General features: G+C 38.2%; 1 protein-coding gene across 6 annotated transcripts in view; it reads left to right on the top strand.

Annotated features, from left to right (window-relative positions):
• Positions 1 to 10,896, top strand: part of CBLB (Cbl proto-oncogene B) — a 132,246-nt gene extending 121,350 nt beyond the window's left edge. For 4 of the 6 annotated variants that reach the window (XM_075590092.1, XM_075590095.1, XM_075590094.1 and 1 more), the window contains 3 exons: positions 1,087 to 1,224; positions 5,756 to 5,857; positions 9,333 to 10,896. In XM_075590092.1, coding sequence (XP_075446207.1) covers positions 1,087 to 1,224; positions 5,756 to 5,857; positions 9,333 to 9,595 — 503 coding nt within the window. In that variant the 3' untranslated portion in view covers positions 9,596 to 10,896. Of the gene's footprint in view, positions 1 to 1,086; positions 1,225 to 5,755; positions 5,858 to 9,332 lie in introns of those variants that run through there. The other 2 variants (XR_012799856.1, XM_075590093.1) reach the window with 2 other exon arrangements.
• The last annotated feature ends 6,426 nt before the right edge of the window (positions 10,897 to 17,322 follow it).

Raw genomic sequence — 17,322 nt, forward strand, 5'->3', positions numbered from 1 at the left:
CAGCGACATTTTCCAGACACAGACTCTGCCCTGTAGAGTTTACAATGTATGTTTTTGGTGCCTGAGGAACAGAAAGATAAAGTAACTTGAAGCCAAAACTGTGAATTGAACCAGGTTCCCCTGCTTCACACTCCGTTCTAGAGTCAGTGTCTTTACTCACTGAGCCGCTCCTTCAGCCCATCTGGTGTCTCATCTCGGAATAATAATGTAGCACTGATTGAAAACGATGGAGTACATAATACCCATTGATATAGACTTGGGGTGACACAAAAAATTACTGTTATTATTAAATGGAATCATAAATAGAAAATTATAAAAAATATATATATATACATAAGTGATGAATATATACATAACTGATGTAAGATAATATACAGTGTTCAATTAATAATAAACATTCTTGTAAATATTCGCACATTTTAATAAGTGCAATAGGGCGTAAATGTAATCAACATAAATATGTGATAATGTGTAAAGAATGTAAAAGTTAATATAACTTCTTAACAATGTGTACATAATATAACCAATGTACGTGAAAATCCGTGACTGATAAGTTCACACGAGGTAAATTTAAATATTCAGTGTGACTAGTAAATGTAACACATTAATGTATAAAGCAAAAGTGTCCTCTAAAATGTATTAACTTTAACTACCAATAGTAGAATAGTGTCAATTGATTCTTTAATCACCAGAGTCTATAGCCGAGGTGGGCAACCCTATCGCCATTCACCACTTGTGGCAAATTGGCAGGCTAAGTGTGGCGAATTTAATATTGATCTAGTCTAGCCCTACCTTCCCCCTCCAAGAACTCCGTTCTGCGTCCTGCACAGCCGAGCTAGTACAACAAAAATATAATATTCTAAAAAAATATAACGTGAGGGGATCCTTGATTGTGCATAGCTGACCCTTCTCCTTATCTAATAGTGCTGCTGCAGCATCCTTAAATCGTGGTATACAGACAAACAGACTTTATAGACCAGATTGCCCCTTCTCACCATAGCAGAGTTGCATGAGTAGTTTGCACATTATCCGTTTTTGAATAAGGAAACTAAGCTAAAAAGATGCAATGATTCTATGTACATGCAGGTGATGCGTCTTTTGACAGTCCCCCTCCCTCGCAGCCCCCAGCTCCCCCGACACTCGTCTGCGTCACTGAGCATGCCAAACCCTTTGCTTCGGGAAGCAGACCGAATTCGGCCCTGGATTTATTTCTTCCTCCTTTGGGTAAGATTGGTCGTTCAAATAATTGCAAACGAATAAAAATGAATCTCTTACCGCTCTTTTTCCATTTGATGTACTTTATTGATTACTTTCTGAAATGTCAAATACCCGTCATGCATTAAATTAGAAAACATTTTAAGATATGTATTAAACTTAATTCCTGTCTTTTATAAGTAGCTGCCGCACACAAAAATCTTAGTGACTAGTTTATACAGTATGTGAATTTCTGAATAAAGACAAGGTGGGTAGGAAAAATGCAAAAAAAATGGTCTTTCTGTACTGTATGTCTCATAAATAATATAGTAAATTGTAGATGCTGAGGGGCCAAAAAGTTGAATCCCAATTGGAAAAAAATTACGAAAGGCATTTTTAGAATCTGTGGAAGTTGTTATTTCAACCATTTAAAAACAGCCCTTACAACTATAAATGCTGTAGGATGGGATTGCCTGTACAGTTATGAAATTATTCTTTGATCACTTATACAGTATGTGAAAGGAATTAGAAAAATAAAAACACTAAACGATGTATTTTATAAGCATGTATTGTATCCCCCTAAAAAGTGCCTGCATAGTATGATTTATTTACACAATTTACAATTTGTAGCCCCTCCACTACTGAAAGGAAATGATCAGCTTTATAGGCCGTTAAAGTCCTGAAAGGGTTAATTATTCCTTGAAATAACTTGAAAATTAGATATTTTATATAGTGACAAAATTAGCATTTTTGAGTGCCTGTGGCATGAATTAATTCTAATAAGAAAGTAATTTCCTGGCAGATAATGGGCATTGGATAATTTCACTCAAACATTGTGGCTTTTTAATGCTGCAAATTGTGAAGAGTTGTAAATGTTTATTTTTGTTAAAGATGTTTTGGAGGCTGCGCAGAATAAGAAAAGCTTTTTGACCAGTGAAGTTTATTTTTTATAATCTATTATACAGTACATTAAAAATGTGTTTGAAGGTACAGTACCAGGCAAGGACCTCAGAGGTAGTGTTTTCAGGAAAACTACCAGTGTCATGTGTTACCCAAAGGAGTCCGTTGAAGCTTAGGGAGGTGAATGCATGTTACGAAAGTGGTTAGGAAGGAGAGGTTTGGGTTTTTAGAGCAGTGGGAGTCCTCTGAGAGGTTCTATTTTTATAGTAGGGATGGATTGCACTTGAAGATGCATCTTGTGTGCTAAAGGGGAGGATATTAAAGATTGGAGAAGATTTTACATTAGGAAGGAGGGACCGGGCCAAGAAAGAGTTAATGGACTAGACAGAATAGATAACAATGGGAAAATAGCTACGGGTCATGGAGGTGGAGTGGAGGGTAGTGGGAGTTTGGCAAGCAGAGAGGCACCCATAATAAATATATAATACTCATAAACTTCTAAACTAAAATTGATGGAAGGAGAGAGGCAGGCACAGATAAGTCTGTGCTATTGTTAGTTTAAGTGCATGCTTGCTAATGCAAGAAACCTTACCGATTAAAATGGGAGAGCTTTGAATAATACGGGCAGTGTATGACATGGACATTACTGAAACATGGTGGGATGAAACTCCTGACTGGGCAATTCATTTAGAGGGGTATTTCCTCTTTCAGAGGGATCCAGCAAATAGAGGCGGTGGAGTACTGTATGTTTTATATGTTAAACCAGATTTAAAAGCTTATATAAAGGAAGATCTTTATGAAGGGATTGATTACATTGTAGAGACTTTGTGGCTAGAAATTTGCAGTGGGGGTAAAAGTACAAAGAAAAGGTTTGTAAGCGATATGCTATAAACAATCAAATACAATATCTGTGAGATTGAGAAAGCACTATACCACGTATATGTATTTGTGTCAAAAGGAGTGCATTTTGGGAAACCTGAATAAACAGGCTACTTACAAATGAAATGTGACAAAATTAGGTCAATCATTGGAGATAGATTTAGTAGTGCTTGTAAGCAGCAGGTTTAGCAATAGTGTTCAATGGCAGGCAGTCATTTTAATGCAAAATAAGATTGTATTTGCGTTTAAACAGGGAATTGATGAAAGGGAAGAAATCATTTTGCGACTGTAAAAAGCATCAGTAAGCCCACACCATGAGTATGGAGTGAAATTGTGGGCACCACTCCTTAGAAAAGACGTTATGAAACGAGAGAGAGTGCAGAGAAGAGCCACCAAATTAATCAAGGGGATGGATAATCTGATTTATGAGGAGAGGTTAGCTAAATTATATTTGCTTACATTACAAAATAGGCGTCTAGGAGGCGATATAACTATAAACAAATCTAATCATATTAAATACAAAGAACTTTCCAAAGACCTATTTATCCCAAGGACAGTACAAACACAGTTTCATCCCTTAAGGTTGGAGGAAAGGAGATTTCACCAGCAACAAAGGAAAGTTTTATTTTGTTTTGTTTTTTTACAATATGGGCAATTAAAATGTGGAATTCATTACCCATGGAGACTGTGATGGCAAATTAATATATATATTAAAAAAATATATATATTTAAAAAAAAAAAAAAAAGTTTGACCGTTTTAGAAAGGAAAGGTATATACAGTGATGTACCAAATAAGTAAACATTGGAAGAAATTAATTTTTCCTTTATGAGCTATCATTGGATAATGTTTCACTAGGCATTTTGTTTGCCTTCCTCTGGATCAATATACTGTAAATACAAATATAGGATGAGTATCTGTCGCCTAAATTTAACATAGGGTCAACTCGATAGACTTCGTTTTTGTCAACCTCTACTATAACAGGCGGCCTGAGAGCCGCATGCGGCACTTGGGGGGGGGGGGGGGCTTTACCGCCGGCCCCTAACCACTGACAACCCAGAAGCCGTCTCTCACCAGTGCAGAAGGAGCAGAGTTGCTGTTGCAGTGAATCATAACTTTCCCCCCTTCAGCTGCTTAATAACAGAGCACTGATGAATACAGTACTGCCTCACTACTCTCCTGTGCTAATTACTAATTCCCAGTAAGAACAGAACAGGAGCAGGACAGCATTGAGAAATTCCTAGCCATGGCTGCAATATGCCTGCTGCTTGTGCTATATCTGTATATTAATGTGCAGCCCTTTTTAAGGCACATGGGCCATACATGCAGTCCTTAATGTATGTTATGTTACCTACCACTCTTCGAGCACATTGTAAGGAACAGGCATAGTCCTACCAAGGCAGACCATCCAATATACAGGACACTGATTCTTAGAGGCAGTATTAACAATGAAAGCACGTTTCTTAATGTAAGCTGAATTTCTGTAAAGATTTATCCATTGTCAATAACTTTCAGTGATGGCCACTAACCTTTCATTTACAATGATGGCAAAAATAATCTGTGAATTGAGAACCAATGGGGGGTAGTCATCTTAACTTTTCTGTCCACAATAAAAATAGAGTGGGCAAGCTTTGTATGAATCTGTATTCTTCAATATGGTCTTTCACTGTGATACCTTTAGATCGTTGCTTTTAATAAAAAAAAATAACAACCAAAAAGTGTTTCCTGAAAAAAGAATTTCATCAGGGGCCATCAAAAGCAGAATGCCAGATTAGTGAAAGTACATTCACGGTTATCCTGCAAAAAATACATTATTCTTAAAGCAACTGTTGAAATGGACACCAATGTAGATAAATGTAATTAAAGCAAATATTTTGACACTTGTGGTCTCTGAAAATTACTAAGAATTGTATTTTAATTTGGGTCTCTGTATGAGGAAGTGCTTGTCAATCGTGTTTATTTAACCTGTAGCCCATTCTTGCCCTGTTAGAGTGCTAATCAGGAGGGATTCTTTGCCTTTGAAAAGGCCTTTTCTTCACAGTGATATCGCACCAAAGTTAGCAGCTACAGTACGTCCAAACCTTCCCATATCTCCACTCATATTTACAATCTAACTTTTGAAGCAAGGACCCTACCACAACTAAACAATGTTGTATTTGTTTATTTTTACACTAAAAGAACTGGGAGGTGCCACGGAGCTCAACCATGATGCTCCCAGCTGCAGGGGCCCCCTGCTTGTCGGTAAAAACAAAAAAGTTTTTTGTATAATCTGTGGGGTCAAGAATAGAAAGTCGCAATGCCATCTCCTGGTGATATGACTTTTTCTGTCAGTCTGACGGAGTGAGCCTGATCCCACTGCAATTTGACCAGATTGTTATTGGCTCGGGAAGTGGGAGGACCCCAGAAGGTTGGGGCACAGCAGATTGTCTCCGATGGACACCCAACAGACTGCGGCTTTCAAACAATTCTTCTTTGTACCTGAATTATTTTTTTCCATTCTTTTAAATAGTATTTATCACCTTTTGGTCAGGAGGCGGGGAGACTAGCTGCATGTGAAAGATCCCATCAAACCTGGCTATATTGCTGTACACATTTTAGGAAGTTGCTAAACCATTTAAAATTCTTCCATTTTTTATGTTTAGATTACCATCTTTTATTTTGTACTGGTCAATTAATAAAAAAAATAGGAACCATCCTTGGCCTGGAGGTAACCCTTTAAACAAGTCCCTGCCTTTGATTTATTTTGGGATGTAACCATCAATACAATTGTATTTTTTGTTCTAGATCATTTGCTAGAAGCTCCTCTGCCACCAACTCGAAGATTAACAAGTGAAGTCAAAATAAACAGACTTTCCCAAGATTATGATCAGCTTCCACCATGTTCAGGTAAATTAATAGGTTAATAGTTGATCTAGAACGGTTCTGCAAATCTACAGTAAGTAGATTTCATGTATTGTACGTGCTTGCATTCACCTTTTGTGAGTACCTTTCTATACTGCATACATTCACATGCACAATTATATTACCAAATGCACATCTAAAAGAAGAAAAAAAACTACTTCTAAATGAATTTCTTTCTTGTCACTGGAGCCTGTAAGTAAAAAGCAAGAACTTCAATCTCCTCCTTGTATCTAGCTAGTACAATCAAATACATTTGACCTGCTAAGTTTGTAACTGCAGTTAGGTCACTTGGTTCTAAGTGGATTTGCCACTTTAATATCACTAACTAGAGTGATATACTGGTATCCTAGTAATAGTGCTGTAATAAAAATTGCTGGTAGTTCGATATGTAACACCATTTATTACTGCGTTATCAATATGTACCAGGTTCTGGGATCACAAGGATTTTAATTTGAGGCAGCTTCATGGGAAGCTGGCTCCTGATGCAGAGAGACAGTCCTTCCTCCAGCTGCTCTTCTGCTTATGCTGCATTGGGGCCAGAAGAGAATTAGTGAGCGAGGAGGGGGAAGTGTGGCTGCCAGCTCTTTGAGAGACGTGTCTGTATGTGGCAGCTTCAAAGTCTCCCAAACACAGGTGCACCAGAGTTCCAGCTCCTGTCCTACCCTCTCTTCTAGAGAAAATATCAGTCCCAGTTCTACTCTTCACCCTTCACTCATCCTCACTCTCTGCCCTCAACACCTTGCTCACTCTGCTGTTAACCCCCTACACAACCTCACCCTCTGCTCTTAAACCCTTTGTTCACCCTCCTCCCCCACCCTGAAACCTTGACTGCCCCACCCACCCTGAAACCTTTGTTCGCCCCTACCGTTCTGAAACCTTTGTTTGTCCCCCCCGAAACCTTTGATCGTGCCCCCCCCCCCGAAACCTTTGTTCGCCCCCCAACCCTGAAACCTTGGTACACACACACACACTCTCTGCTCTAAACCCTTTGCTTCCCACCCCCCCCCCCCCCACTCCCCTGAAACCTTTGCTCGCCCTCTGCTTTCCATCTCCCATCCCACTTCACTTACTAACATCTTCTCTAAACTGAAGGCTTATCACCATCTTGTTGAGTTTTTTTAATGCCTTCCATTTTTTCCCTACCCCCAACCCTCTATTTTTCTTGTTTGAGAATAATGGTGGGGGTTTTGTTATATATCTCCCAATAATGCATATCATTTCTTTTTTTAACATTTATTAATGAAATGGGATTTTTTTTAATGGATTTATATTTTACAATAAATAAACCTTTTAATAGCGCTTTAAGTTTTCTTTGTAATGGATAGTTAACACATTGCCCATAACGGTGTTTAGAAACTTATTGTGGTATCGCCCAACCCCAGTCACAACTGTAATGCTTAGTTATGCACAAACCGGTGAACTTCTTCTTGCTTGACGATATTGGAGCCCTTCAATAGTCCTTCACAATTCTATCCAAAGTCATGGAAAAATGTGTCCACTCCCAATTAAGCTTTTACTATACCAAGACAAATTTCCCTAGCCAATTACAATCTGGCTTTCGCCCCAAACACTCCACCGTAACTACCCTGCTAAAAGTTTGCAATGAATTTCAGCGTGGAATGGAACGGGACAACTCACTGGCGCAGTATTCCTAGATTTTGCAAAGGCTTTTCATACTGTTGATCATGCTATCCTGCTTAACAAACTCCAAAGCTCTGGAATAGGGAAGCATGCTTTAAACTGGTTTCAGTCCTACCTATCAGGTAGATCCCAACATGTGTCCATCTCAGACTCTAACTCCAACCCCCTGGATATCACCTGTGGTGTCCTGCAAGGCTCTGTTCTGGGGCCCCTACTCTTCTCAGTGTTCATCAATGATCTTCCCACAGCATGTAAGGAAGCCTCAATACACATGTACTGTATGCAGATTACACAATCCTTTGTGCACACAGCCATAGCCTCTCTGACCTTCAACACATACTTCAGTCTGACTTTTTGAGACTCGAAAATTGGATTTCCCAAAATAAACTGTTTTTAAACACTGACAAGACTGTAACAATGGTATTTGGGACCAAGACTACATTTTTAAAGCTTCCAGCGACTGAGCTCCAGATTAGAACCAACGCTAACACCACCCTAACCCCTGTCACTAGTTTTAAATACCTGGGAATATGGTTTGACTCACACTTAACATTAAGGATGCACATTGATACCCTGACAACCAAGACCTATGCCAAACTAGGGGTACTTTACAGGAACAAATCCTCCCTAAGTATCCTGGTCAGAAAGCGTATCGCACAGCAGATGCTAAGGATAATTATTGACTATGGAGACATAGTATATGGCTCGGCACCTCAAACCCACCTTAGCAAACTTGAAACCCTCTACAATTCAATTTGTCGTTTTGTTCTCCAATACAACTACAACACACATCACTGCGAAATGCTCAAAGAACTAGATTGGTCATCACTCGAGTCTAGGCGCAAAGTTCACCTATCCTGTCTTGCCTTCAAATTCTTTCTGGGCAAGCTACCCAGCTACCTGAACAAGCTCCTCACCCCTACCACATGCAGCACTTATAATCTGAGATCAGACTCCAAAAGACTGTTCATGGTCCCAAGGCTCAACAAAGTATCCGGCCGTTCCTCCTTCTCTTACCACACACCCCAAAACTGGAACAACCTACCAGACTCTCACATCCACCACCAGTTTAAGTTCTTTCAAATCTAAGGCTGTCTCACATTTTAATCTGGTCTGTAACTGTTTCATACGCCCATAATATATATTTTCTTTAACTGTGCATGCAATATCTTGTATATAATGTACACCCTGTTCATTTATGTAACTGTATTTGTAACCATGTATTATTTGTCTTAACTCTATGCCCAGCACATACTTGAAAAAGAGAGGTAACTCTCAATGTATTACTTCCTGGTAAAATATTTTATAAATAAATAACAATAGCCCAATGCAGAGTTCTAGTAGCAGCATATGTCCTGAAAGTTGCAGGCTCTTTCAGGACCTCATAAGTTTCCTTTCTACTCTACTTCCTTGTATAGATAGAACTACTATTTGTCGTAGATTTATAGCAAACTTGTTTTTCAAATGATGATTCGTTAACGCTACTTCTGTTGGAGCAGTACGGTATCAGATGTTTTGATGTTAACTAGTACATCAAAAATAAAAAATGTAGTGTATCACTAGTGAAGTGCTAGTGTTGGCATATTTTCAAAACATTAATAGCTTTTCCCCCTATTCTGCTTTCTTATTTTTTTATTAACAAGAGTCCATGCAATAATTTTGAATAAAAAAAAAAAAAGAATAGAGCAAGAGAATACATTTTAACCGCTACAATATATATTAATTGATTGAGCATGTTTCTTACAAAGGGTCTATTATCTGTCCTTTATACCTATGAAAAAGTTTACAATTTTTTGTTACTTCTTATTCCTTCTTATAGATTGTCCACAAGCACCAGCCAGACCGCCCAAGCCACTGCCCCGCAGGACTGCACCGGAAATACACCACAGGAGACCGTACAGTTCTGACTCTTCAGGGGAAAATTTAGATGCGAAAATAGCAAAACTAATGGGCGAGGGATACTCCTTTGAAGAAGTTAAGAGGGCTCTTGAAATTGCCCAAAATAATGTAGACGTGGCCCGCAGTATACTAAGAGAATTTGTCTGCTTCCCTCCCCCCGTGTGTCCTCGTCTAAACCTTTAGAAACAGTACCTACCATGTACTTCGGACTGAACTTCAGCAACAGAGGGGGAGAATGGATTTCATTTCTTTTGATACTTTGTTTAGCTCCCATACCAACAGTTTGTCAAAATGTATGGCGACGCTTATGGGCTGGAATCATTTTGGCTAGCCATATGTGAAAATTGGAGCAAGAGAAACTGTTCGTTTGACAAGCGTAACATTGAGAAGAGACACAAATATATTAAAAAAAATCTAAAAATACGTTTACGCCCCTTGAAACAAACCTGTGAATTTTTCTTGTTTAGAAACTGTTAAGTTTTCTAGTTTGCTTACTGTCCTAAATAATTGAATTTTTGTGTTGTAGCATTTCAGCAATACTCTCTGACCTCACTCCATTCTGGAAAATGCTTTATCATTTTTTATATATAATTTGTACAGCATTTTTATTGGTCCAAAAGGGGCAAACAAGTGGCCTTCACTACTGACCTGGGAGTTTTTTTTGTTTTTTTTTATATTCAGAAAAAAATATTTGAATGGATAATCCAATGTGGTTTTTTTTGGGTAGGTTTCCTTTTTGGAAGTATTTTGATACTATTGTTGAGCAAAGTAGGGGTTTGGTAACTTGTAATCTATGATCTTAGAAGAAAACTCATACAAGCATAGACTAATGATAACATTTGAAAATGCAAAAGCGACATTAATTTATACCATGGCGTTTTAAAGACTGATGCATCAGTGTACAGAACCATTTAAATAGCTTGAGTTTAGATTGTAAGCTCAGAATTAGCAAAAGTTCATGTTTAATAAACTTTTTTGAAGTACTGTAATCATATAAAAGGCTCTTCAATATGGTTTTTACATGTTGCTTAAACATTCTCAAACTCCAGCATTGCAGAGAACATGAATGAAAAGTAGCCACACATTTAAGTGAAAAGTAATTTTGGTAACATGATGGGATCACCTCTGAACCATGCATTGCAAGCTTGTTTCACAGCAACAAAGGTATAGAAAGAAAAAACAATAAAATAATAATATTTGGTAACTGTGCTGTTTAATATTTCATTGGTACCTGCATTGCATTTCACACTTATTGTTTCCAGTACTCTGCTTGAATGTATTCCTTTTCTACAAACGCTTCTACTGGGAAGTCAAGGACTTTCCGCGTAGTAGTTGTTGTGTCATCTGTAACCACTTTGGGAGCTGAAACCATTTGTTTCCATTGTTAAATGTCTGAAAGCCTTCGTTATGAAGTGATAATCATTTGCAATAAATGCACTGATGTTAAGCCTGTATAAAAATGGTTGACCATTCATTTAAAATAATTGACTCTTGCAATTTATTGTTCCATAATGCAATATGTATGAAAGTGAAAACTGTGCTACCGAGTAATCTTTTTTTTCACACGATCAATATGAAGACACGCAAAAATGCACATTAGCCAAAAGCTAGTTTATATTTGCGTGCAAAACACAACACGCCCTATAACACTATACGTGCAGCATTTCATGGTTCTATCAATATTGGGAATATCCTAGAGAGTGAGAGAGAACAGTTGTGTGGGTCTGCAACTTTAACTGTACAGTTTGAAACATGCCTCACAAAATATATATGGGGGAGGGATGCACTAAACTGCATTAAATCAATGCACATTGTGACGTTACCTGGAACAGCTACGGACGTTATTTTCCCTGAGTTATTTGTATTCACAAAGCTGATTATATGCAAAATAACAGTAATTTGGTTAATTTAACATCACATTATTGATGTATTTACTTGAACGTAACTTGGATAATGTGCCGTTATACAACTAATATACTGCTCGCTGCAACTTGAAGTGATGTGAGTAAGGTAAGGTGCCGTAAGGGTAATTACATATATTTTCGAAGAAAGAAAAGAAAGTCTCTATTGGGTGCACTCAAAACCAAAGTAACGGATGGTGGGTGGTGAAGGAGTTAAACAAACTTTGAATACATCAACCTAAAATAATGGGGAAGGCTAAATACAACAGGATATATGATAAAAACAAGGTCAAAGGTTTGTGATGTAGGAGCGAACAATGTGACCATACACAAGGTTTTCTGCAGACCATTGATATCATAACTAGGCGACCTGACGCATGTTTTGCAATGTGTGCTTTGTCAAGGGTCAAAAGGTTACTTTTCGCTGGATTATCAGTATTGATCCTTATTTCACCTAACCCTGTATGCCAACCACTTAAGGCGGCCTATTGTCACTCTCCTACGCACTCACCTTTCACCTCGTTTTTATAATTTATCCTGTTGTATTTACCCTTCCCCATTATTTTAGGTTGATGTATTAAGTTAGTTTTTAACTCTGGTAACGGCAGGTTTAGCTGAGATGTAAATAACGTAACGTTACTTCCCCACATTAAATTTAACGAAGTTTAGTGAATAGATTGATGCCTCATTTGCATACCATAAGCAGCCATTTTAGGTAATATGATTAACATTGCTTTATTCTATTAACGTAGCATTGACTTTGGTTAAGGTCACGTTATGTCGTGTAACGGGATAGTAGTAAATTCCCCTATAGTTGCAATTGAGCTGTACAAACGGCAAGTAATAGATGTAATTTTAACACATCATTTGTATCTTCTATCTGTCATGTAATTCAAGATTACCACTGATAATATCGCCCTTATTAACAGTTACATGTCTGTAGTAAATGTTATTGTACACTGACTTGATGCTGCAGGGACCACCAGCCTGCTATTGTTTCAGATACAAATAATGGCTAGGCGTCCATAGATGTGCTTGTAAATGCTACAGCTCTCAACGTGTACAGTACGTTTTGAAAACAGGCTTGCCGCTTGGTTTTCTGTTATTTAAAGGATTATTTTGTCATTTTTAAAGCAGAGTTTTTATCTGGTTGCCTCAACCAAATTGCGAAATATATTTTATTAAATTGGCTATTTTATTGAATCTGAAGCCTTATGAAAATTGAAGATTTAAACCAGTGCACTCATTATTCAGGCAAAATTTAAAACATACGAATTGTAAAAAAGTAAATGCAAGATGCATCAACGTTTAAGGTGACATTATACACACAATTTGCATCACTTGGGTAACTAAAGATTCTGACTACATTGCTTGTGCCAAGTCATTTTAAGTTGGTACACATGCCATATTGGTTAACCATAAACATGTTTATTAGCCCAGGTTTGTTTTTGAAACATTTACTCAATGGAACCAAAACCTTTACTTCTGCAAAAGCAGAACTTGCTCTGTAACTTTACCATACAGTATCTCACACACCCTGAATAGTAAACAGAATTGAGTCACCTGGAGTGACATTGTGATATAGAATGTTAGTCCAACTGTAACATCTTCTGTTTTAAGACTGTTGTAAATCATGCCAGTGGCTATCCAATTTACAGTGTCTTCTCTATTGTGTGGGAGAATAATTCAGGGATGTCGGAGCACAAATTATGAAAGATGCCTAGGAGGATACTCTACTTTAAGATTGTCCATGTTAGTCCTTGAGGTACATGTTAGAAGATTAACTACGTTGTACCTGCATAGCTGATCATGAAATGCATAGAAGCACATGCTCCGTGCCTTTTCGTTACTTGAAATTAAGAACATCTCCGCACACTGCTTCATATTCTTCTTGGGTAAATGTAATTTTCACACATTTATTGTGCTTGGAGAGCGAGAGTATTCTACTTCAGATGGTAATGCCCTAGTGGTCAAGTCTTTAGACTCCAACATATAAACATTAAATTGTCTTTATTCTGTCTAGTATGAAACCTTTTCGAGACTTCAGATAAACAGATTGGGGGCACACATTTACTTATAAGATAGTAATGTCAAGTGGACATTTAATAGACTGCAACCAAAATAAATAGCTCTAAACTCAAATATGCACTGCTTAATGAAAACTGATTACATTTGTAAAAATAATCACATTTCTGCATTAAGTAATCCTTTTTTTAATACACTTGGTTTTAGGTAGATCTGGCAGAAGATTTGTTTTCTTTGACTTTTAATATAAGGGAAGATTTTTAAATGTTAATACTTTTTATGCTTGACGTGACTTCATCCAAATCCATTAAACACATCACTAAAATATTGAGTGGCTGGTTTACATTCAGAAAGTAGTATTGTAAATCTTTGAGAATAGTTATCACTCCATGGTTGAACCATCCACTGATCTGTTCTCATTTTAATGCCGCATATCCTATCCACACATCAGCAAATCATTCTTTTATGATAATTATAATGTGAAATGGACCATGACAAAATTTCTGTGTTATTTTTAGCACCAACTTGAAGCTTAACTTTTTTTTTTGCACTGGTTCATCTGATCTGTTTTTTAATTTGCGTCTAAAGTTTGACAAGCTTTTAAGCATTTTTTTTCCCTTTAAATCTGATTTGGATATTGCCTGTTGACCATGAAAATTATTGCTTCCCCAAAGGATTCATTCAAGTTGGCTCCAATAGTTTATTTTAATATCTTGGTGAAATTATTTTGTGAAAATGCCATTTAAATGTTTTACATGTGACAAACATGTTTTTAGTTAATTTATGTATTCTGCATTTTTTTTCTATTAAGGTTCTGTAACCTTAAGTATTTTGTTTTGTAATGTATTTTATAAAAAAATAACTAACATGATATGGTCTCAATCATTCATTAATCAGAACAGCCTTTTTTCTGGTTATGGATGTCCACTTTTTAACAGAGACCTGCACAATAGGATATATTGAAGCCAGGCAGCAGATGGGAGGCTGAGGGCAGCGGGCTTCTAGGTAAACTAAAGACAGCAGGAATTAGGCAGCATATTTGTTGCCTACTGTGAAGATGGGTGAAAGAAAACTCCAGGAATAAGACTGGGAACTACTGTAAAAAGGTGTGTGTGTGTGTGTTATTTTTATATATATATGTGTGTGTGTGCGCGCGCATATGTGTGCGCGTGTATGTGTGTATATCTCTTAAGAGCCTTCTGGAGCCTGAGATCAGATAACAGCCCTGCACAGTAGCAGTCCAGCTAAGCTTGCTTTTAGTTCAAGTTCTTTAATCATTAGTTTAAAGTGCCCTGTAAACTCTAGTGATAGCCCCTGCTGTTGGCATGCTGGCAGTCCCTTATGCATTTTTAGATGGCCTTTGGCTCACACTTCTACACTATTAGCAAAGGGATTTCTGGCACAAAATAATCACAAATTCTAAAACTAGCACCGTTTATTTGATATGAACCCTGGCTGAGCAAATATTCCTTGAATCTTTAACCTTCAAAACTACAAGATTAAGTAAACTCTTTCCACCAATCTAATGACTGCTTTAGTAATGCTACTAAATAGCCATCCCGGAGTGCCACATGGCTAGTAGTTAATTGACTTGCACATTTAATTCTTTAGATCTACATTATAAGGCTAGGTCCCCAATGCCTGCTACAACGCATGCTAATACATGCGCTGCAGGAATAAGAACTGCCCCTCAATTGGGCTAGGCCCACTCGCCTTCACACGCAATTTGCAGCCGTGTTGCATGACGAGATTTTCAGAAGGCAAGAAAATTGTGTTTACAACTAGCGACAGCGTCACGTGCGACCGTGACAACCAATGATTGGGCAGAGTTTCTCAAGCCAATCATAGAGAAGGAAATAGCAGCCAATCAGAGTGCAGAAGAGGTTATGTCCTGGCCACGCCCCCTTGATTTGCACATCCCGTCGCAGAGATTCATTTAGTGGTGAGACCGCAGATTGCAGCTTTCACACATGCACGCGCCGCCACCCCGTCAGGCGCGCGTTCAACAGTGAGTACTGGGGTCGTAGCCTAAGGATAGTCTGCTTACTACAGGCTCTTTATGTATGTATATCTTTATTTATATAGTACCCACAGTGTACTCTGTGCTTTACAAGGACAATACAGTACAGGAAATTATAATATAATGAGCGCAACAAAGACAATAGGAAAGGAAATCCCTACCCTGGAGAGCTTACAATCTAAGTGGAATGTTGGGAGACTTACAGAGACAGTAGGCGAGGGAAGAAGTGCAGTAGATGGCAATGCTTGGCCACAATGGTTGGTAGAAGCAACTGTGGTAGTGGGTAGTGAGTCCAGGCTATTGGGATGCTTCATTTAAGTGGTTGGTTTCAGGTTTATCTTGAAGGTGAGGAGAGAAGGTGCTTGTCGTATATGCTAGGTGCAATGAGAGAAAAGGGTTTAAGGCGAGAGAGCAGGTGGAAGGGGTGCAAAGGAGACTGTTATGGGTAAAGCACAGGAGACGAGCAGAGGCATAGCGAGAGATAAAAGCTGATATGTAGGAAGGAGCAGATGAATGGCGAGCCTTAAAGGCAAGGAAGAGAAATTTGTACCGGTAGGTGAGCCACAATTTGATGGGAAGCCAGGGGCAGGATTTAAGGAGGAGATGAGCTGATACTGTTTTGAGAGAAAGTGAAATTATTCTTGCAGCCGACTTTTGGATTGATTACAGGGGAGAAAGTTGTGAGGCAGAGAAGCCTATTCACATTATGATACAATAATCCAGACAGGAAAGGATAAGGGCTTGTATTAGAATTTTAGCAGTAGATTAACAGAAAAAAGGGCAGATCTTTGCAATATTACAGAGAAAGAAACGGAAAGTCTTGGCCATGCCGTGAATACTGTATAAATGGAAAAGGGTAGAGTCGAATGGGATTTGGCGACAGGATAGATGGTTGTACCATTTGCTGTGATGGAAAATGGCCAGATTTAGGGGAAATATGAGGAGCTCCATTTAAGGCAGTGGAGCGCTATCCACGAGGATATAGCCAGGAGGCAATCTGAGACTTTCTACTGGATTGCAGGAGTGAGGGTAGGGGGAAATTAAATATCTGCGTATCATCTGCATAGAGATTATACCTAAGGCCAAAAGAGTTGATGAGGTCACAAACAATGGTGTGTAGAGAGCAAAAAGGAGAGGTCCCAGAACACAGCCTTGAGGTACAGACAGATCGACAGAAGACATGTTCATGACAGACAGAAAATATGTGATGAGAGAGCTTAGATGAGAACCAGAATAGGGCTTTGTTGTGGATACCAAGAGAGTTTAGAATATGCAGGAGAAGAGTGATCGTATCAAAAGCTGCAGAGAGATAGAATAGGATTAGTAAGGAAAAATGACCCTGGGATTTAGCTTCATGTAGATCATTGGCTACTTTAGTAATCACAGTCTCTGTTGAGTGAGCTGTACCCAGATTGTAAAGGGTTCAGGATGGCATGAGAATTAAAAAAGTTGATCATACGACAAGGTAATTAATAAAGTTGATCATTTTAAATGGCATAAATTAGAACTCTGTAGGGAGATCCTATATATCGCATACATACATTTTTATACCTACATTTATTAATTAATTGTACCGCTTGCAAAAATAAAACTACCTTAACTTGAAATTAAACATATTTTGCAGCATTGCAATAATAAATATGTCCCTGTTCCCCATGGAAGTGGGCATTACCCTCCTTAGTTTGAATAGGACAGAAAATTGAATTCTGCTGGTAGTACCACTAGAGCAGAGGTGGACAACATTTGTTTTTGCGAATTTGTATCCGCAGCAGATCGGGCAGTTCCTTTGGTCCGCAAATTTCAGCGGATCAATGTCATAAAGGGGATTCAAAACTTGCGGATTTTTTACAAATACACTCTGCGGATTCCACAACCTGTGGACTGATTTGTAGTTTTCAATCCACAAATTGTATCCAATGGCAGATTTTGATGAATCCAGATTGAAACCGCCCAAATTAATTTGT

Source organism: Ascaphus truei, chromosome 3 (assembly GCF_040206685.1).
Source record: "Ascaphus truei isolate aAscTru1 chromosome 3, aAscTru1.hap1, whole genome shotgun sequence".
NCBI classification, from domain to species: domain Eukaryota; kingdom Metazoa; phylum Chordata; class Amphibia; order Anura; family Ascaphidae; genus Ascaphus; species Ascaphus truei.